This window comes from Sceloporus occidentalis, unplaced genomic scaffold (genome assembly GCF_023333645.1).
Source record: "Sceloporus occidentalis isolate IW3139 unplaced genomic scaffold, rSceOcc1.0.p SCAF_6, whole genome shotgun sequence".
Lineage (NCBI taxonomy): Eukaryota > Metazoa > Chordata > Lepidosauria > Squamata > Phrynosomatidae > Sceloporus > Sceloporus occidentalis.
Genome location: NW_028316986.1, coordinates 50,066,007 through 50,089,434, shown reverse-complemented (window position 1 = coordinate 50,089,434; position 23,428 = coordinate 50,066,007). Strand labels below are relative to the sequence as shown.

The window sequence follows — 23,428 nt, the reverse complement described above, 5'->3', positions numbered from 1 at the left end:
GCTCTGTTTATTCATTCTGAATGGAGGGATTTGTCAAAGCTGTGAAAATAATGGGACATCAGGAAGAAAAACCATTGTATCATAAATTCAATAACACCCATACACAGAAAATGTACAGAGGAAGAAACTAAACTGCTTTTTATTTTTAAAATAATATTATTAATTTTGAGGCCAAGAGTGTAACAGAATCTAATATCCAAACATAAGCAGACTGTCCAGTTTAATGAACCAAGGGATAGTTGTGGAACATTTCTGGGAATATTTTGTTGACTTCTGATCCATCACCTCCACATAGGGTTCCTATACTATTAATAGTTGTAGACAGTCATAATGTTGTAGAGACAAAATATGTTTCCCCTGTGCAGCTATTTGAAACACAGGATTACCCTCAGGCCTACTGTTCACATTGGAAGAATTGAGGCATTTTTTCAAATCTCAAGCAAGATTCCAAACAAGGAAAAGAAATAGGGGAAAAGAGAATATAAGCAAATTTGGATATTGGCCCTTTCATACTGTTACACAAGGAGCACTCAGTTATGTGCTAATGTGGATGGTTCTGAAAGAGACTTGAACCAAATGGGCAGATGGCCCCAGTTGGAGTTGATCTTGCTGGGTTATCCTAAAAACTAACAGGCAATCCATTTTGCAAATGTGGGCTCTTAACATAGGGCAAAATGACACGGTTTACATACAAGAGTAAAGTGATTAACTGGATTGTGGGAACCCCAAAGTTTACAGAGCTGTCCCAAAAAGGTTTAGAACAGCATTTCTTAACCTGTTGTCCAGTGGTCCATGATGTCCCCACAGTGGGCTTGTGAAGGTTTGAAGAAATGTTATCAGCCCTCAGGTGGAAGGCTGGACAGCCCTAGAGTGGTGGGAGTAGAAAGATGGGGCAAAGGGAGAGGAGAATTGGCAGCACTTCCCACTTTAGATGACTTTGTACAACCTGGACACAGCTGGGTAGAAGACTAGCCAGGAAGATGGACATTGAGACCACTTTCTGTGGACTTTTGTGCTCCATGGGTGGCCAATCTAGGGGTTGCACCTCTGCCCCTTCCCTGTGCCACCATCTCTCTTTCTTTTGCCCTCCCAAGGCCTGTTGGACTCAACCCCATACTGAAAAGTGGAGATGGAAATACAGAGGGGAAAGGAGTGAGTGACCTTTATCCCTCTCACCAGCCCAAGCAGCAAGCACAGCTCTGCCTCCCCAGTCTCTCCCTCTTTCACCTCTGACTTCCTGGCTTTCCTGGCCTTGGACATTTCTACTCTGGTTCCTAGAAAGGACAAGAATATGCTCCCCACCAGCAAAGATGCCTTGGCCAAACAAGTCCCTGCAGCCCTGGCTGGGCTTCTCTCCTGCCATGCTGGCCCTCTGATTCCCCCCTGGAGTCATGATCAGCTGAGAGACTTGGGTCTTGCTCTCACTGTGCAAGTGTGTGTGTGTCTCGCTGGTGTGTATGTGTGTGTCCTCCTCCTCGTGTGTGCTGCTCTCTGACTATAGCAAAAATACTGTTGTGCAGTATGACAGGCTTTGAGGCTGCTGGTGTGCATAGAATCAGAGGCAAAGGGAGACAGCAAGAGGCAGGTGAGCGAGTGAGCAGGCGGGCAGGCTGGCACTGTGAGTGAGTGAGTATATTGTGCAAGTGTGTGTGTGTGTGTTTGTGCGCGCTCAGGTGTGTGTGGCTCTACCTTCAGCAACCTCTCTCCCCTGCACTGTGCACCAAAGCAGTGCACAGGACTGAGGAATGAGAAACAAGTTTGATTGCTCCGCATCTCATTCATACACATACACACATCCAGCAAGAAACTTGAAATATTTAATGCACTTTAAGGTTTTAAATCTTAAGTCTTCATGGTCTGTGGCAACACAAAGATATTTAAAGGGGATCTGTGTGGTAAGGAAAGGGTTAGGCACTACTGGTTTAGAACAAAATGGGGCAGAGGAACACATAACGTCTCAGTGAGAACTGAACAAACCCACTCAGCACAAAATGCTGATGGCCAATTGCAGGGAGGTAACTGGATAAGCAAAGAGATTGGGGAGTGGACTTCTGTAAGGGGCATGGCTACTTTAGACCCTGAAGAAAAGCTATCTATGCTGCAGCATTTCATTACAGGCCCCACTTGTCTCTCCCTGAAATTCAGTCAGGTGGAGAGACACAGATGGTGGGAAACAGTGGAAAGCAAGGATTTAAACTTCCTGAAATGTTTTCAGTCCCTTGTTTTGAATGTAATGTATATTTTTACAGTGTATGAACTATTTATTTGGTCTTGAACTTTCAATAAACATGATATTTAAAAAAACATAATTGCATGGTTCTTCAAGCAAAACCACATACATCACCTCAGAAGAAAACTTTAAAGACCTTAAAATATCTCTTGTAATTTTCCAATGCAGACTGTGGAAGAATCCAAGTCATCTGTGACAAGCACGATAGCAGCCGAATGGACATGTTTTTCTGTAATCACCCTTGAACGGATAACCTTCCATGGTTTTGGCAGACAACTATTTTGTGGGTGATGGTGTTTTTCTCTCTGTTACACATCTGCTTTTGCTGTGGCTCCGTCATCCTGCTTCCAAAGTCTGGACACAGAGGGAAATTTTCAGAAAAGGACCAAGAAACTGACAAGCTTTGAAATGGATTAAAAGGAAAATTATTAGAGCTTAATAAGGTATAGAGTGGTCTTCCCCAACACAGCATGTCCACTCCTGCTGCCTTCCCCCTCACCTTCCTAATTCATGGACATAAATCATGGGTTGGTAACTGTTGAAGGTTTAGGAGCTGTATTGGTCCTCCCTGGAGATCTCAAGGAGTTTCCTCCCCACCCCAGAGATTTCAAGGGGCTTCCCCCCCCACACACACACACACCAAAAAAAGCATGTAGGACCCCAGCAATCAAAGGAGAGCCATGGTCCAACAGAACACATTTCCCACACCCCTGGGAAAAATGAACAGGCATTTAGGTATGAACTGGTTACTACATGTGAGAAGTCTCAAGTCTCCTCTCAAGAGCACAGGTACTGAACCATGGAAGACCAAGCTGGCTATTGTCTCCAGGGTAGGGCAGCTATTTTCTCAAGGCTTCCATCTAAGAGCTGTATTTTCTAAGACCAACACCTTTCCAGGACATGGAAAATCCACTCTTTTGAACTACACTTTGGACTACAGTTCCCAGCCCTGCTAGCTGGAGGATCCTGAGAACTTCAGTTTATAAAAAAAGGTAATTTTACTGAGCTCTGCCCATTCCTCAAGTGGATACTCTGCCTCTGAGTTATAATTTCTTTTATGTTTTTTTAAGGATCAGCCATCAGATACTATTATAAATAAAGCAGCACCCTCTCCAAAGGTATGCCCTACTCAGTATGTGCTTCCTCTGCTACATCTTTTGGGCAAATTTGTCCCCAGGACAATTTCAAATTCACATAAAACTCATGAATTACTAATTCAGGGGAAAACACATACATAAATATTTTGTGCAGCCCAGGTTTTGGACAGGGCAAGTATTAACCTTGAACAAACAAGTTTGCAGGATCGAGTTTTTCTGGGCTTATTTGTGCCTGGAATGTGCTCTACCTAGGAGCTACTTCTCAAGAATCTTGGAAAGTTTCATTGGGCCTAGAACACTGTGGCAAAAATGTCAGTATGTACCTCTGTATGGGATCAGGCTACTCTTGTCCTTCAGCTGATCACCAGTTTATTCGTAGGCCTCTACCAAAACATCAATTGTCTTTCAAGGCTTAGGTGGACTGGGCTGGAGAGATTGTCTTGTGCTGTACCAGCCTCCATGCTCATTCAGATCAAGTGGGAAGGTCTTGCTTAGTGTTCTAGCTATGGTAGAAGCACAGCTGCTGGGCAGGGCTCTCTCAGTGGTTACATTAGGACAGTAATGGAAACCTTTTTAGGTCGCCATGCCAAGGGTGGAGTTTCCGCCCTCCTGGGGCGGGGGCCTGTGCTGGAGGCAGGGCTCCACCCTCCGAGGGGGGGCCTTCCACCCTCCAGGGGCGGGGCTTTCCCTGCACCCTTTCCCGGCCTCCAGCTGTCTTTGAGAGACAGCTGGAAGTCAGGGAAAATTGGGGGAGGAGTGACAGGCTCACGCCTGCTTCTCCTACCCTTCCCTTGGCCTCCAGCTGTCTCTCAGAGACAGCTGGGGACCAGTAAGGGCCCGTGGGGGAAAGGAGCAAAGGGTCCGCAGGCCCTGCTCCTGTCCCCGGGGCTGCCCCAGGCTGGAGGTGTCCTCCGAAGGATGCCTCTGGCCTGGCGAAGCCCCATGGGCGGGAGGAGGAAGAAGCCAGCTTCTCCCCCCACCCTTTCCACGAGCCGTTTCTCCTTCCCTCCTTCCCAAACCGAAGGCAGCGCTGCCTTGGGCCTGGGAAGGCGAGAAAGGAAGGAGAAGATGGCATGAGCCGTTTCTCTTTCCCTCCTCGCCTTCCCAAACCGAAGGCAGCGCTGCCTTGGGCCTGGGAAGGCGAGAAGGGAAGGAGAAGATGGCACGGGCCGTTTCTCCTTCCCTCCTCACCTTCCCAAACCGAAGGCAGTGCTGCCTTGGGCCTGGGAAGGCAAGACGGGAAAGAGAAGATGGCACGGGCCGTTTCTCTTTCCCTCCTCGCCTTCCCAAACCGAAGGCAGCACAGCCTTGGGCCTGGGAAGGCGAATGGGGGAAAGCCGAGGAGGAGGAGGCTGGGCACACATCTCAGCCCCCTTCTCTTCGGCCCTTTCCTCCATGCGAAAGGGCTCCATGGAGCCCTTTCGCACAGAGGAATGGGAAGGTGGCTGGAAAGAGGAGACAGATGCGCGCGCGCCGCTGTCTCCTCCTCCCAGGTGCCATTTTCTGGCTTCCCGCTCTCTCAGAGAGACAGTGGGAGGCCTGAAAATGGCAGGGAGGAGGCAGAATGGGCACACATGTGCCCATTCTGCCTTCTCCGTCGCCCCATGCCTGGCGAAATGGCATTGCGTGCCACCCGTGGCACGCGTGCCATAGGTTCGCCATCACGGCTTTAGGACCAATGAGGAATTTCCTCCTGTAGCTTTCCCAGCTTAGGTGGGTGGGTACTTTCTAGAAAACTGCAGTAGAGGAAGAATGGCTACATTTCCCACACAAACGCCATCCCCACCCTGGTCATCTGAGCTATTTGTATTTTTCAAAACACACGTTAAATGCAAATATCCAATTTATATTTTATCCACTTTGTCTCTAGAAATTTGTTTATAGTGCCCCTCTTGAAAACGAAAAATTTACATTGCTTAAAAGCAGAGATGGCAACTTTTTGGAGCAACACAATTCTGTAAAGAGAATGAAAATGTGCTTTATTACAGTACATATAAATTGCTTTCTTAATTCCTCAACTCCCTGACTATATTTCATTGGCTATTGTTAGCTGCTGCTGAGGAAGAGTAAGTATCGAAAAAGGTGCAATAAGAAACAACCCTTTCTAGATACTGATAACAACAGATACTCAGTAAGGTGTGAAGCACAGCAATGTCCATTAAGCTCTTAGCTTATTAGGTAATCATCTTCATGGGAGCACCATCAGATGCTCCAAGCCCCTAGACATCACGCCCAAGTGTATAGCTCCATACGTGTTCCACAGGTTGGGAGGTAATGATGATCAGACAAAGTCATACCAGGCTCTTGAGCTACAGTATGAGCAGCTGTTATAACTAGTTTCCAACTCTACCTCTTGCAGCAATATAAACCCTGTGGTTGCTTACACACATGATGGCATATGTTTTTATATTCCTCCTACCCTGCATTAAGCTTTGTGTAGAAAAGGCAATAAGTGCAAGGCAGTCCTCAGCCAACCTCTACTTGTGTCAAAGATGGCATTCCAAGGATGGAATTTCCAGCCAGCTGTTCCTCTCCTGAAAAAGTGAAAACTCTTTAGTGGGAACAAAGAGTATATAACAATTCATTCTGGCCCCACAAGTGTGGTGTCTTTCTCACTATGATTGTTCTTATCTTCAGGTCCTAAACTGATATTTGGGTTGGCATTTACTAAGTCTTGTTCCATCTCTCTGTTCCTCCTTTTGCAGCACTGGCAGAAGTCACTGAAGTTCTCCAGCATGCTGATGCAAAGATTGATGATCAAGGCTAGCCATGCCATGCCAAAGAGAATCCAAAGAGATACCACATTCTTATACCAGGAGGGATATGTGCGCTCAGGGTTCATACCTAAGGAAAAAACATGCAAGCCATTTATACAATGTACTTGACAGGAATCCAAAATTAGCAATCTGATACTAAGTATTTTATAATGAGCTAAAGCAAGCAGAAATTAGGCAGTGGCTAGGATATGTCTGATGATTGAGAAATTTTACATCCTTGAACTGTAGACATTCTGGAGAATCTGGGAGTGGATGAGACATTTGCCCAGATCTCAGGACAACTCAAAGTACACACTGAATGGTGATTTCATCCATCAAGGATGTGTTGTACAAATAAACTATAAACAAGGGAAGTGGAACAGACACTGTAATAATTCCATTACTCACATCTAGAAAAACATAGTCAAATGCCCAACAGGTAAAGATGGAGGATTGTATTTTATACCCTTTCCCTGCCGAAATGCATTTGCCCTGCACACAGGAAAGATATCTCCCCCCCCCCCAACCATCATATCCCATCCCCCACAAACGTATTCCCACCTCAACAAAGATGACTTCTTCAATAATGATTTTATCTTTTTAACATTGTATTCTATTTTTAAATGAATGGTCTTTTTAATATTGTAATAGTTTAATTCCATTTTAATTATCAATTTTGTAAGTTTTTAATTGTACTGTGTTTTTTAGACTGTAAACTGCTTTGGGCCCTAATCTTGGGAGAAAATCTGGATAAAATAATAATAATAATAATAATAAATGTTCTAAATAAAATAGATCTATTATATCAAGGGAACTTAAATAAATATGAGTTGCCAAATTCCCACTGATTCAGTGATCTAATGTAGTTGTGATTAATAATTGAATTTAGGCCCATATTCAGGAATTGTCTATGTAGTCAAATACGATTTACTAATAGTGCATTACGCAGTTTAATATGATCTTAGTAGCCTGTATGAAATATCCCACATTGTTTTTCTGGTTTTTTGTCACCCATAAATTACTGCCTCATAAGAACGAATGACAGGCTCCATCTGATGTACCACAAATGGATGCCTCTCTCAATTTATAACTCGGTATGGTTCATTAGGAAAGGGCAGCTCATCTCTCTATTTGGGTAGTAGATGAAAAACAGCTCTCATGAGAACCTCCCATTTTAAACCTTTTCCTTTCCTGCTAGATCATTAATCAACCCAAGAAATCAACCCAAGAGTTAAAAGCTTTCCCTCACTTTAAAGGGCAATAAGGTGCAGGGCAATAAAGTTGTTTGTGAAAGTGAGGGAAAACCAGTTCTCTCACACAAACTAAGTCTGTGCAAACAAGTGCATAAGCCCTCAGAAGCAAAGGGCCCTTCACCTTCAAGGAGTGCTGCTGCTTCCCGTTCATACTGCAGAGGAAGGAAATGTTTACATATCAGCTATACATTCATTGTCATTATTGCACTTACACCTGAAAAGCCACTTTTCATCCAAAATGGCTACACTGAAATGAACCCACCCACACACAATCAAGCTAAATGAATCTACTTAGTTTGTCAAAACTGAAAGAAATTCTTGGCTAGTAAACAGAGCTTGGAAAAGTTACTTTTTAAGACTATTTCTTTGTTGATTGATTTGACTGGATCTATATCCTGGTTTTCTCCCAAATGGGATTACTATTTCCCAGCCAGCATGGCAACAGAGGTGGATCTGACAATTGTAATCCAAAAAAGATAACTTTCCCCGACTTATGTTAAGTCTGGTGTGTGTGTATGAGAGTGCCTTTAAGTCGCCTATTGGTTTATGGTAATCCCATGCATTTCATAGGGTTTTCTTAGGCAAGGAATACTCAGAGGTGGTTTCGCCTGTTCCTTCCTCTGAAATAAAGCCTATAGCACATGGTCTTCATTGTGGTCACCAATCCAAGTACTAACCAGTACTTACCAATTACATAATCTCCAAAGCCTATTGTGCTAAGTGTAATGAAAGAATAGTAGAATCCCTCTTCATAGGTCCAGCCTTCTATGGCAGTGAACAACAAAGGAGGCAGCAGGAAAAACAGCAGAAGGCCAGCAACCAGGGCACAGGTCCGTGTCAAGACAGCTGCCCCTTTCTGGTAAGATATAAAGAAACAGTAATACTTCAAGGAAACAGACAGATGGATATATTCTCATCTCTCTTGTAAGAATACACGCTGGGTGAATAGGTGTTGACAAGCTTATGCTGGAAGTGAAGTGACTCTGCAAAAGAGGGATACATTTCTACTGAAGCAATATTCTGAACTAGAGAAAGTTTACATTCAAGACCACTGTGTGCTATCTGACTTTAATGGACCCTTGGGAATGTCTTGCTCTTGGGTTTGTAAATAATGGCCAAACAATCAAGGAATGGGGTTTGGGAATGAATGCGAAGTCTGTGCATTCTTCCTCTTGAATGACAAGTTTCAAAGAATCATCAAGTTGGAAGGCAACATAAAAGTCATCTAGTCCCACCCTGTGCTATGCAGGAATGCACAACTAAAGAATTCCTGAAAGATGGTCATCCAACATATGTTTAAAGACTTAAAAAAAAGAAGAGTCCACCACCCTTCAAGGCAGTCTGTTTCACTGTTGAACAGCTGTTGCTCTTAGGAAGTTCTTCCTAATGTGTAGAGGAATCATTTTTCTCATATAGAATTTGGTCTTGTAATTTTGGTCTCTTTATATCATAGCTCCACATCTGTACAGTTTGTTTCTGCCCTGTCAATACAAATTTTACACATGTCTACAATTTTATGTACTAACCAGGATATTAACCTATAATTTTATCTTGTTGAGTAAACTTACATTAAGCCACAGTTTCTCATTCCAGATGTAATGGGATAGTGTACTTAAGAAACTGAGGCCTGGTACAGACTGGCGTTATGCGCTGGCCTGGGACCGATTTTAGGGCTTGAGGGAGCAGAGTGTTCGCATGCTCTCAAGGCCTACCATGAGCCGCTGGTGCCATCATGGCTTGTCCCCCTGCACACAGGGCTGCCAAGATTATGTATGCATGGTGCAGCGTCCAGGAGCAGGTTCTTTTTAGGGCTCCCAGAGGCCACGCCGATTGGTTGCTGCAGCCTTCGTTGGGAGCAGAAAGGGGCAGCATCTCGCCACCCCTTTCTCCCCATCTGTCCAGCTGCTGAGTCTGTAGCACTGAAGCTAACATCTGAGAGGGACATAAAGAACAATGAAGAAACTTTTTGATTTATTAAGGCAGAAATGTTGATTCAAACTAGTCTGTGGACAGAAGTAGGCTTTCTAGATTCAAGCCATGCTGGTTGTGGGATTCTGGAAGATGTAGGCCAAAAAAAAAGTATGTTTTTCAAGTTCCATCACCTCTAAATGGCTATGGATTGCATCTCTTTTCAGTCTAGTCCATCAGTATAACACCTGAAGTTTATCTCACTATTAGGGGTGAAGAGAGGGGGAATCAAAACTCACATTCTTTAAAAAGTCATGTACTTCTAATGATCTTTACAAATGTAAGTAAGCTAAAAACACATATGATTCTGTTAAAAGCATGAAAAAATGTGTATAGGGGTACTGTGAATGGTTCTTCTAATTCAGAGGTTCCCAAACTTGGATCCTCAAATGTTGCTGGACTACAAATTCCAGACTAGCTGATCACTGGCAATGCTAGCTCTGGTTTCTAGGCCAAACCCAAAGCTGAGAACGAGTGATCTGATGCCTTGGAAATGGAGATTTCAGCAGAACTCACCATCTGCCTGAGTCATCTCAGTTTATTTGCTTTATAAACACCTTGCCACAGCATATCTGACCTCTAACTGTGGTACACTGTGGCTTGGATGGGAAAGGCTGGTGTCTGGAAGAGGAAGAAGGCTGATGGATAGGTTGCCTGGTCTTGCAGCAGCCCTTTAATCCTTCTCCGTTCTGTGGATTTGGCCATGACTGGTCACCCTGTGACTCATTTACCAATGAGAAACTGGATACCATTTCTCCCAGCAGTTCATGTCTTAGCTTAAATGTGAACTTCCATCTTCCAGGAAAATTCATTGCTACTCAAAGCAAATTTAAAAGACCCATGACTAATGAGAAAGATTACCACATGAGGGGGTGAAAGAAAGTTCTCACAGATTAAAAGAAGGAACATTATCAATTTAGGAGCATATTTTCTCCCTATATTTTGCTTTCTTCCTTTCTTTGATAGAGAGGTCATGTACAGTTGAGGTTCCCCCTCCCCTTTTAAACTGGGTGGACTTCTTCTGTGGTCTATTTTTTTAAGTCTTTTTTAGGCCTGGAAACTCCTGTTACAGAAAAAAAAAATTTAATAAACACACAGAGACACACAGACACACGTTCTTTCAATGGCATTTTTTCCAGTTTGAGATAAACACAGATTTTAAGAGTGTGAAACTTTGGGACTGTAAGTTGTAATACATGTAGGTTCCTGTCAGCATCAGTGGACCCATGCAGAGCCTGAGATTTGTCTATAAAAACCGGTATGTACCTGCTGTGCTCCAGCCTAGCAGAAAAGTTATACAACTCTTCAGGAACTGTACTCCATCCTTGCCTCCTTCAAGGAGTGGGAATGGACTATGTACATGCGTCATGTTTTCTGAATACTTGGAGTAAGCAAGATGCCAGCTGATAACTTAAGGAATGTGAGTCCTGCCCAGACATAATATGAGAGGAGCAAAACACAGCGAAAACATAGAGAAAGATAGGGGGTAATAAACTAACTTTTTCAATGAAACAAGAGCAAGAAACAGCTACAGTTGTCTCACAACCGACCTAATAGTGGTACTACATTTGGCCATTTGTATTAGATTTTGGTGAAGTCTCCCTTTTGCACCTTCTGATATATTTTACTCCAAAGTTTTGTTGCCTACACAGAAAATATGACTCATGTGCCCTGTCACTCTTCAGTTCTATAATGCAGTGGCAGACCAAAATGTTCTCATATTTTGGACAGGGAAATTCTTTTCCATCTCTAAATTACCATGCTGGTCCCATTTTTGAGATATATATATATTAAAAATGAACTGCATGATTTCTGAATTCTGCACCAACATATAACAAGTAGATAACAGATACCTGAACAAAGGGATGACCAACTTCTGGATGTGTTGGGATATTATACTAGGGTACCATGAGAGCTAGGGGACTATGGACTATGACTCTGGAGAGCAGGGTTTGAATCCCTGCTTGGCCATGAAAGCCATTTGGTGACCTTGGGCAAGTCACATTCTCTCAGACTCACAGGGTGACAATGGCAAGCTTCCTCTGAAGAAATTTGCCAAGAAACCCCTGTGGTAAGTTCGTCTTAGGGTTGCCAAAAGCCAGAAATGACTTGAAGGCACACATCACACACACCTAGCATGGTAAAGCAGCAGAAAGGAGACCTGTAACTTATTGGAATCAATGGATTTGCCGGAGGGGGGGGGGAGGCAGTAACACACAACTACTGTTTCCATATGTGAAGATTACAAGAGGTCAAACTAAAGGGATAGGAAGTAGGAGGCAGAAAGGTTTGCTATGGAAAATGAAAGGATCTTAGCCATCCTTTGGTCAGCAAAACTTTGTTTTGATCTGGAGAAGTCCATCAGGTCTTAAAGCATGCTAGAAATACCTCCACAGCACCTAGAAGTTAATCAAGGGGATTCTGGAGCAAATAACAATAATTAGTTGCAACCACTAGGGGGGCATAGGGGCCACCAAGACTGCCAAGGGAGGCCACATGCAGTCCATGGGCCACATTTTGCCCACCAATGGCATCTCTCATCTTCTCCATTCTCCCTCCTCCATTACGACTGGTGCTTGTGGTGCTTCTTCTGCCACTTTGTATGGTTTACATTGTCCAGTTTATTCTGTTACAAAAAATTAAATCTGACAATGAGCTTTGGAGGAAGTGGCAGTGTAGCCTAAAGTGTATGTGGGGAAGCACAAAGGAGTAGAAGGGGACATAGAATGGTAGCTATGAGCAAAGGATAAGGAATTAAAAGATCCCTCAGCTGCTGTGAGTCTTAGAAGCCGCTTTTTTATTTCCAAGCATCAGCAAATGCTACCAGCATTTCCTATCAGTTCTGGTGATCTCCCAATAGAAAATCAATTCCCATATATCAACAATTATGTTGTTGTTGTGTGCCTTCAAGTTGTTTCCAGGTTATGGTGACCCCAAGACAAACCTATGATGAGGTTTTCTTGGCAAGATTTTTTCAGAGGAGCTTTGCCATTGCCTTCCAATGAGGCTGAGAGAATGTGACTTGCCCAAGTTCATCCAGTGGGTTTCATGGCTGAGTCGAGAATCAAGCCCTGATCTCCAAAGTCATAGTCTAACACTCAAACCACTACACCACACTGGCTCCCTATCAAGATCTATAGTTAAACTATAAAAAAGAAGAAAATATTCAGGGAAGACAGAGTTTACATTGCCCTGTTTTTGGTGTTGCAGAATTGTAAGGAATGTGGAATAATCTAGACTACCCAAAGAAATCACTGTCCAGAATAGAGTAATGAGTCCTTTCATTTTTTTAATGTATAAATGGATTTTGATTAAGGAAACCTAGAACCATCTTAGCAGAAAGTACAAAGTGCCTTTTAGCACTTACATACAGTAACAGTATACAGAGGATTAAGAAGAAAATCTACTGTTATTTACTAGTAGAACCTGTAAGAACATGTATCGAGTGCCCTGTTTAGAATATTCTAGTCTAGTCTTCCTGGTTTTATACTCTCTACTGCAGCAATACTTAGCATTCTGTGGCCACTCCACCATGATCAGTCCTCACATTGCTATTTTGTTTTATTTTAGATTCCCTTGCATAAGTTTTTTTCTCCTTAAAACAGGAATGAATTTCCCCATGCTTTGTGATATTTCCCTCATACTGCTTCAAGTAATTTTATGCCAACATTTTCCTGCCTACTTAATTCTGACCCTTTGATGATGGAGGCAAAAAAAAAGAAATTACATTCATAAATTGCGGGAAGGGGAAGTGACATTTTCGGGTAAATTGTGAGGCTTTCATGCTTACATTATTGTAAAGAGGTAGCTTAGGGCTGTGTGTGCATGGACAAATGTGCTTTTTCTTTTCCAACTTGTGTACCATTCTCCTGTGCTTTATGGCCTTCCTGAATTCCTGAAAAGCTCCACTAGAGAAATCAACCTGATAACGTTCTCCCTTAAGCCGTTCAAGTGCTGCTCACTACTGGATGCCTGAAAACTGAGCTAGGGTTTTGTTTTTGCTTTTTGTGTGTGTGTGGTTTTTGTCATTAAAAATGACTGCCTGACTTTATTTTAAAAAACAAAACAAAACAACAACACAAAAAATCTTGCTAATATATCAAATAATCAGCAGGTAGCAGAATGAGAAATGCCTAAGGAAAGAAGTCATAATATTAAATCATCTAAACAGGGCCAGATTATCAATGCATCAATTGTTGCAATTATTCCAAGCCTCTCACTGATTAGGGGCCCAATGCTGATGGAATAAGATGTGCTCTTTCCCCCAGATTCCTTCTACAGCTTCCTGAAGTTTCATCAGTATTTTGTTATTTGAGTAATTGACTAAAAATTCCGGGATCAAATTGTGAACCTCATTGAAGTTGCAAGGGTGAAAAGGAATTCAAACATGAACTTTTGCTGCTGTCCATTGTACTTTTCATTTTATTCATTCTGTCCTTCAATTTCTATGTCACTATTCCTAGAACAGCTCTCATGTGTGCTTGAAAATAACTGTAAAACTTCAAGTTGCCCTTGTCTGTAGTGGAATTTCTGGGAGGCAGGGGCAGCTGGGAAGCCTGGGAAGCACCCTTTCCCCTTTTTACAGCTATGGCTCATATTTTTAAAAAGGACATGGAAACACTGTGAGTGAGAGGATTTAATTTATACTAATGCATTATTAGTGTTGAAATATTTTGTTGTTACCTGCCGTCAAGCCGATTTTGACTTATGGCAGCCTATGAATGAGACCTCCAAGAGCCTTGTTCAGCAACTGTCAAGCTCAAGTCCTTGCAGACTCAGGGCTATAGCTACTTTGATTGAGTCTATTCATCTGTAATGGGGTCTTCCTTTGTTTCCTACTGCCTTCTGCTTTACCAAGCATTATTGTGTTTTCTAGTGAGTCATGTCTTCTCATGATATGGTCAAAGTATGACAGTCTCAGTTTAGTCATCCTAGTTTCTGCTGAGTGTTTAGGCTTGATTTGCTTTATGACCCATTTGTTCATCTTTTTAGCAGTCTGTGGTATCCATAGAATTCTTGGCCAGCACATTTCAAATAAGCTGATTTTTTCCCTATCAGCTTTCTTCAGTGTCCAGCTTTCACAACCATACACAGAAACTAGAAATGGACAATTCTAACTTTAGTATTCAATGATATATCTTGTCACATCAGGATCTTGTCTAGTCCCGCTACAGCTGCTCTTCCAAATTCTAGTCTTCTGATTTATTTACTGAAGTCTTCATTCTGATTAATGATAGAGCTAAGGTATGAACTTTTAAAACTATTTCAATATCTTCATCATTTACTGGGGATGTGCGGGGGGAAGGGGCGGTGAACCCATGGCGCGCATGCGCCGCCATGCCACCATATGCACAAGCCCCATTCATTTAAATGGGGCTCGAGCATATGCGTAATTTGCTTTACGTGGGGGAGTCCGGAACAGATCCCCCACATAAAGCAAGGGCACACTGTACTTTAAAGTGATGTAAATTATCTGTGGTCATTATTTTTGTTTTCTTAATTTTCAACTGTAAACCTACCTTTGCAATTTCTTCCTTGACTTTATTCAGTAATTGTTCCAATTCTTTGCTATTTTCTGCTAATAGCATAGTATCACCTGCATATCTTAAATTGTTGATGTTTCTTCTTCAATTTTCTTGACTCTCCATCAAGTCTAATCCTGCTTTAGGTATATGTTTATCTTATAAATTAAACAGATAGAGTGATAAAATGCAGCCTTGCCAGATCCCCTTGTCAACTGGAGACCATTCTGTTTCTCCAGTAGCAATAGCAATAGCAAGTAATTTTCTATATGGCTTATCAGTGCACTTAAGCACTCCCTAAGCGGTTTACAAAGGTTAAGCTAGTTGCCCCCAACAAGCTGGGTATTCATTTTAGCAACCTCGGAAGAATGCAAGCCTGAGTCGAGCTTGAGCCTTTTCACTGGTATTGAATTCGAAAACTTATGGTTTGTGAGTGAGTGGCTGCAGTACAGGCATTTAACCACTCCACCACCAGGGCTCCCACTGCGCCACCTGGGCTTCTCAACATTATGTCTTGACACTAGCCTCTTGTCTTTACACATTATACATCAGGACAGTCAAATGCTGAGGCATACCCACTTCTTTAAGAGCAATCCATAGTTTTTCATGACCAAAGAATTTGCTATAATCTATAGAGGCTTTGCTACAATCTATAAAGCACAGACTTATTTTCTTCTCAAATTCTCCTGTGTGCTCCATTATCCAATGTATGTTTGCAATATGTGTTGCAATCTTTGTTGTAGAATTTTGAGCATCACTTTGTTTGCATGGGAGAGTAATGCAATGATCCTGTGGTTACTGCAATCTCTGGTGTACCATTTCTTGTGGACTGGAATATATATTAAACATTTCCAATCTGTGGGCCACTATCTTTCATATTTGTTGACATATTTCAGTTAGAATTTGAGTAAATTCTGTCTCTGTAGCTCAAAGCAACTCTACTTGTATGCCATCTGTTACTGGTAATTTATTTTTCCCTGAGTACAGTTTCTATTTTACTTTCTAAAATTGTAGGTTCACTTCATATAGTTCTTGCTTGAATCAATCTGTCATCCCATCATCTCTTTTATATATTTCTTCAGCGTATTTTTTTCAATTTTTTAAAAATTTCTACATGCAATGTGTTCTCCTGCTGGTTGCAGAGCCTACTCACTCTTGGTTTAAATTGCCCTTTGATTTCTTGGACTTTGTGGAAGAGGTCTCTTGTTCTTCCTTTTTGTTGCCATAATATATTGGCATAGTATTAGTAGTGATTTTCGATTCATACAGTAGATACTGTAGGGCACTATCCCTATTCTTGCTCCTTGCTACTCTTGCTTATTACACCAATAAGACATCAATGTGGGATTGATACCACTGGAGAATGAAATCACACACAGAATGAGCCAGAGATAGAAAAATGGTTAGCAGAAGAAGATATAGGTGCTATGGGTGTTCAGAGGTAGGAAAAGAAAAAGGGAATGCTAGATTTGAGAGTTTATTTGCCATGAATCACAGTACTAGAACACTAGCAAAGGCAGTTAAAGGGGCATTCACGCTGATTAAAGGGATGTTTTGAAACAAGCCTGGGCTTTGTTTTCAGGGATGCTCAGTTTGGTGCCACTCTGTGCCACAATAAAAATGTTCTTAGAGTTACAATTCAAGTAACTAAGTAAGCCTCAGTGGGATTTACTTCTGAGAAAACTTGCTTAGGACTGTGCTTTCAAAGCAGAGAAAGAGAAACTGTTATACCTATGACTGGGAGCAGAATTGTGATAAAAGAAGCTATGCGTTAGAAGCACAAATAACCTGCCAATTCAGACTACTATTCTTACAACACAGGACTGGCTGAAGGGTTTGCAATAAGTAAAAGCAGATAAAACAGTTCCACTTTTATCTGTGTGTGCTATTCTGACACAGACTGCTTACCTGCCAATGGAACCTCTCACGCAGGCGGAAAGCACAGAGATGAACACCGGAAAGCATCAGTTGTCCTATTCTGTTCAGGAGTATGAGGTTTAAGGGGATCCCAAAGAGTGCAAAGAAGATGCAGAGGACTTGGGCAACTCCTGTGCTGGGACTCAAATTACCATAGCCTGGAAGGGAAAAGGCAATGATTAGTTTCACAAGGATACCCAGCATGTTGTAGTGGCTTGAACATTGGAGTAAGTAAGTAAATTTCTGGAGGCCATAGTTTGAATTTCTGCTTGGCCATGGAAATTCACTGGATAGCTTTGGGCAAGTCACACTCTCAGCCTCAGAAAAGGACAAATGCAAACCACTCTGAAAAATCTTGCCAAGAAAACCCTGTGAAAACCTTAGATTGCCATAATTAAGAAATGACTTGAAGGCACACAACAACAACAAAGTTTCACAAAATTGGCCACATTTAGGTTGAAATAATATGAATACGCTTCAGTGTTACCTTAAGAGAAGGCCAAAGGTTGGGGGCTTGGGACAAGAAATTCACTCACCAAATTCAATCCTTGAGGCACTCCTATGGAACTTGCATACTCCTGCCAGAGAACCTCTGCTAAATAGGGTGTTTGCCCATCAAACCAGAGATAAGATAGTAACTAAGAAGCCAAAATATCTCAACAGACCAATTGTCAAAGGATTACCAGACTCCTGAAGAAAGAGAGGAGACATTCTGGAAATCCTGTACAATATTGCAGAAATGAAAGGCAGGGTGAGGACGTTTGAAATCTAGGAACAGCCACATTGTATTTGAGCTACTGATTCCCGGCACTGCTCACCACTGGCTATGCTGACCAAAGATGCTGGGATTTGCAATCTAAAGTATGTGAAGAGCTGTACAGCTCCCACTCCTGCTGTACATACTGCATGTCCACTAGCTATGACCATATTTTAATTTTCTTATTGTACTATGAGGGTTATTTTGGGTGATTTATTATTGTGCTTAATATTTATTTCGTATTGTATGGTCAATTGTATTTTATTCAGTTGTTATCCCACCTGTAATCCGTAGGGAGAGGCGGGAAATATAAATAAATTATATTATTATTATTATTATTATTATATTGGCTATACTCAAGCAAATAATATTATGAACATAAAGAAAAGATGAATGCTAAGCAACATACACTTGAAAATCAAATCCCACTAAAAGGACTTATGACTAGGTCAGGGGTAGGCAACCTGCGGCCCGCGGGCCGGATGCGGCCCGGCAAGGCCTTGGGACCGGCCCCAGCCCGGTCCTGCTGCTGATTGCCACCAGAGCCTTTGGCCTCTCGCGTGAGGGCATGGGGCCTTTGGCCTATTAGGAGGAGGTAGGCAAGGGAGGACAAGCGGCAGGCAAGGGGGGCAATTGTCTATAGAAGCCTCCAAAACATACATTTATATTAACATTTTTTTAAAAATCAGCAATTTTTTTGCATGTCCTCCATTTTTTAAAAGTGTCCTCCATTTGAAAATTTTGTCCTACATTTGTCATTTATTTATTTATTTATTTATTTATTTTTAAAATTAATTATTTATTTTTTGGCTTCGGCCCCCCAGTTGTCTGAGGGACAGCAACCCGGCCCCCGACTCAAAAAGGTTGCCTACCCCTGGACTAGGTGATCAAATTCAAGACTCATGTGCAAAATATTTCAATTTAAACTTCTGTATTTTGCAACAAAAATGCAAACAGCAAAGTAGTATTTTAAATACTATTAAATAAAACAAAATGAGTAACAATAAAATCAGCAATTAAAAGCAGTAGTTAATTCAAGGTAAAACTCTAAAATCCAGTAAGAATACCTACTCCATTTCAAATATGTACATTCTCTCTAGCTCTTGACACATCTCTAAGACTGGGCCAAATTTAAAACACAAAGCCTCGATTTGTGTGAATTTGTGGCAGCTGAACAAACTGGCCTGATTTATACAAAGGAGAACTGATTTTTCACTATGCCTCAGAATGCCTTTCATTCATTCTAGGTCTGCTGTAGCTGTGAGCTGTTTACAAACTTCTGTTTTTGTTTTAGATTACCACCATTTAGCCTTACATCTGAATCTTAAACTATGGTTAATCAAAACCAGGATCACAGGAAATAAGCCAGCTTTACAAATGATGGCTTGGATTTGGTTTATTTCCATTAAATACAGTTAAGACTAGCCATAGTATGGCTGGAGTCTGGACACAGAGGTCGGAACAACCTGTGTATCAGCGTGGATGGTTCATTTTCTCTGGGTTTACACCAGTTTAGAATAGGGAGAAGATTTACATGAATGCTTCCCTATATCAAAACCTCACTGTCCATTGAAAATAAGCACAGTATTCTAACCTCTTGTCCGAATGCTAGACGAGCATGTGTAGGGAAGCTTTTTAAAAATTCAGGAGGGTTTTTTTTTTAAATGTAGCCTTCCACCTATTTAAGCACACTGAAACAATGCAGTCCACAGTACCACCAAGCCCTCATTTTTTAAAACTAATCAGCTGAACATGTCAGTCAAGTCTGATTCAATGTCAGCATCTTGAAAGAACATTAAATGGGTGCCACAGAGCAAAATCCGGAAGGTTTGTGCTACTATACCACAAGTATGGTTTTCTTTGATCAGCTTAGTTTATATTGGCACATGCATTTGTTAGCACAAGGGGTGAAAATGGCAAGCCCTGCACTAAAAACACAACTTATGACATCAACCCACAATACACAAACAGAAGGAGTTCTAAAATAGGAGTGTGTGGAGAAAGGGAACAGTCTACTGAAAGGCAAAAACATTAAAAGCAACCTCAGGACAATGTATAGTAGATATTCACAAAATCTCTCAGCACAGATCAATTTAACCAGATGGCACTTCAGCGACCACTTTCATCAGGCAATCAGACCAGAGATTACAGTGACACTGAAAGGCTAGACCTTTTCTTGATATATCTGGTCTTTAGAGGATGAGGCAAGGATCTGAAGTGGCAATTATGAGTCATGGAACCAATTTGTGCAAAACTAATGGTCTAATCTGGAATTATTTTTAAAAAATATGAGAATGGCCCTTAGCACTGAGGGTAGCTGGTGACTGCCAAGATGAATATTTTTTTACTTTTATCTTGGTGAAGAGGAGCATGCTGAAGTGGAAATTCTGGGATGCATATACTGTAGATATATAAATTGACCCTGGTGGCGACTCTGAAGTCACTGAAACATTATTATTATAGTTTATTTCTATAGCACTGTAAATGAAACATGTTACGAAGAAGTCTAAGAGGTTTATCACACGGGGCTTTTTGCAGCTCAGATCCGGGGTGACTCCTGGTTCAGCCATGCAAATTCACGTCGTAACGTGAATGTTTTATCACACCTGGTTGCCCTTCCGTTGCCCTTCTGAATCAAGGGGGAATCGAATCCAAGGCAAGTCATGTGATGCAGATTCACGCAAAGCAGAGTGAGTGCACATTGTATTACCACACCGGTCCATACCATGTGGATTCAGCGATTGGAATTGGGACCCTTGTGCATGCTCAGTGGGGCTCTGGACGCTGTCCTCCTTCCCTGCCCCCTCCTTAGCTGTCATCCTTCATCGGGCTGAGGGAGCAATCAGGGGATGATGGGATAGGTTGTAGGGGTCACTGGAGCCAGGATCGGGCTCAAGGAGCAGGCAGGGGATGATGGGATAGGTCTCAGGGATCACTGGAGCCAGGATCGGGCTCAAGGAGCAGGCAGGGGATGATGGGATGGGTAGCAGGGTGGCAGAGAGGACGAGATGGCATGAAGGAGGAGGAGGGGGATGAAGGAGCAGGACGCAGGGGGCCAAGGGGGGCGACATCGGAGTGATCTTTCACACCAGACCAATTCAAAGTGAAATCGAAGTGAGCTTGAAAGCGAATTCTGTGAATTCACTTTTTTTCTGATTTCACCAAAATGGGAGGTCACTTTGGAATCACTGAGGAAGCCCCACGGAAGGAGAGCCCATAGGAAGGAATCTTGTCTGATAACACATTCACGTTATGACGTGAATCCACATCACTGGACCCACAATCACCCCGGATCTGAGCTGTAAAATCTCCAAAAAGCTCCATGTGATAAACACCTAAGTGATACTGTACTAGGGGTTTTATTGTTGTGTGCCTTCAAGTCATTTCCAACTTATGGCAATCCTATGGCACACAAAAACAGTGGGGTCTTCTTGTTGGAAACATTTGTTCAGAGTGAATTTGCTCTTGGTTTTTGTCAGAGGCTGAGACAGGGTGGCTTGCTCAAATCACCTACTGAGTTTCCATGGCAGAATGGGGATTTGAATCCTGGTATCCAGAATCATAGTCCAATGCTCAAACCACTACACCATGTGGCTCCCCTTTTTGGGAGTACTAGGATCTAAAACCTATCTTAATCTTGACTAGAGTAGACCCAATGTATCCATTTCATTTATGTATGTGTTCACTAACCATCCCAAAACTGATTGAATGAGTCTACTGTAGCTGAAACTAAAGAACTGAATGCCACCTACATGTGTTAATCAGCTCACCAGAGTCAGGAATTTTCTTCTACTATCAACACTGCTTTGCAAATGGCATCTATGACAATTTTCATAAATGCAATGTGGTTCAAGGGAAATGTTTTTTTTTTTAAATCTCACTTTCTAAGAGTGAGTGTGAGACCTGATCCTACAATCTTTCTCCATGAGAAGTGGTCAGCACCTACTCCTCTGACATTGAAACATGCATGTCAGAGAGTAGAAAACAGGAGATGCTCAAGGGACATTCTTAGGATACTAAAATTCCCACATCCTCACGGACCCCCTGAAACAGCTCCACAGTATATGCAAAAACTACAATGACCCCTGGAACTGCACAACCCATTTTCCTTTTCACTGGGAAAGAAAAGTTTAAGGAAATCAGAAATCCAAACTCCATATTAGAGCATAATTTTTTCTTTTTTTTTATGTCAACCAAATGAATTGTGTAGTAACATCTCTTCACTGAGCAAAGTGTTGAAAACAAACAAACAAACCAAACAGAGAAAACAAGGGGAGATAGCAGACAAAAGACCAACACCTCCAAAATACCCTTCATACATCCTTAATGTTAAAGTCTCAATGTCTTGGATTGTGGTGATGAAGGAGAAATCTGCTCTCCACTGACAGATGGGAGTTGGTGGTTCTGATGTCACTGGGACAATGAATGTGCTCTGGGTTTTAGTCTAGGGTTCAAAGGAACTGTCCTAAGTCCTGAACCCTACTGTCAAAACAGTTTCACCAGCTTGGACAGCTCATTCCAAGTTCACACTAAAATACAGAGTGCATTCAGTGCTCCACTCATTAAAACCACCAACTGGCATTGCCAACAATCATGGGGATTATGTGCTTTGAACAAGAAGGACACAGCCCCGGATTTATAAGTGAATTTTGTATTCACAGTAATAAAATAGCCTTCTTTCTTCTCAGTAAGCATAGTAGCCATTGTGGCTGCAACCTAATACTGACCCAATACTACTATATCATCTGAGAGAGCCATATTTGAACATCCGCTGACTTTTTCTCGTGTAGTAATGAAGTCCAGAAAAGTAACTTTTCCAAGCTCTGGTTAAAATTATGGGGCAATATGTTGTATTCAGGTAAAATATATTAGGCACAGCATGACTTGAGAGAGAGAGAGTACTTGGTATCTGTTTGAAGGAATATATTTACTCAAGAGAACCTGTTCTCATGCCACCTGAGAAGAATTCTACTCATATGGAATTCCAGCCTCTTTGTTTTCAGAGTTTGTTCTTTTATAAAGTAAACTCAGGGTATTACATGGTTCTGAGAGAAAAGAATGATGGACTTATGCAGACAAACTGGAATCTGCAATAGGTCAAAGTGACCGCTTCATAAATACATCACAAACCACCCTGAGAATTCATTTTTCCCATGTTAAAAATCAATAAAGATTTAACATTAGCTTTGGCAGGTGCTTTGTTACTTATATATTACTTTAGTCCAATGGATTACGAAAATAGGGTGGGGTGGGAACAGGGTTGTTCCTAGGTATTTCTAACAAGGTCCTGAAACATCTGAGCAAATCCAATCCAGGCTGAGTGTAGGTCATTTAATGGGCTACGTGTACTTTTTTAAAAACTCTGTAGCCTGTCCATAGCCACACAACCTGAAGAGCCATGAGGAGCTTCTACCTTGTCATCCTTGCCCACTTCTGTCTGTTTTCCCAGCAGGAAAAGAGTAGGTGTCAAAAAGTGACCAAACAGAAAGTAAACATGCAAACTAGCAGTTAGTGAATATAGCCACACAAAGGTCACTGACTTTAACATCCTATGTCTGTAAAGCAGTACTGTTGTTGATACCTGTGTAAACATACGTATATAATCTCACTGGGGGGGGGGGGGGAGGTTAAAGCAGGTAGCTTTCAGCCTCAACTCCAAGTTAATAATTTGTTGTTATTTGCAATTAAGTCGGCTTTGGCTTTTGATGATCCTATGACTGAGAGACCTCCAATGTCCCTGGACATCAGCTGCCTTACTCAGGAGTGACAAACTCAGGGTCATGGTTGAATTAATATACTTGTAGGGTGGTATCCCTCTTTTCCTACTGCATTCCACTTCACCAAGCATTACTATCTTTTTGAATGAATCACATCATCTCAGGGTATGTCCAAAGTACGACAGCCTCAGTTTAGTCATCTTCACTTCTA

At 41.9% G+C, this 23,428-nt stretch overlaps 1 protein-coding gene across 1 annotated transcript in view; it reads right to left on the bottom strand.

The window, feature by feature from the left end:
• Positions 1–5,337: 5,337 nt before the first annotated feature.
• KCNK17 (potassium two pore domain channel subfamily K member 17) overlaps positions 5,338–23,428 on the bottom strand; it is a 44,201-nt gene continuing 26,110 nt past the window's right edge. Inside the window, exons 3-5 of the mRNA XM_089529445.1 lie at positions 16,735–16,901; positions 8,024–8,192; positions 5,338–6,171 (exon numbers count right to left, since the gene is read on the bottom strand). Coding sequence (XP_089385571.1) covers positions 5,909–6,171; positions 8,024–8,192; positions 16,735–16,901 — 599 coding nt within the window. The 3' untranslated portion in view covers positions 5,338–5,908. The remainder of the gene's footprint in view (positions 6,172–8,023; positions 8,193–16,734; positions 16,902–23,428) is intronic.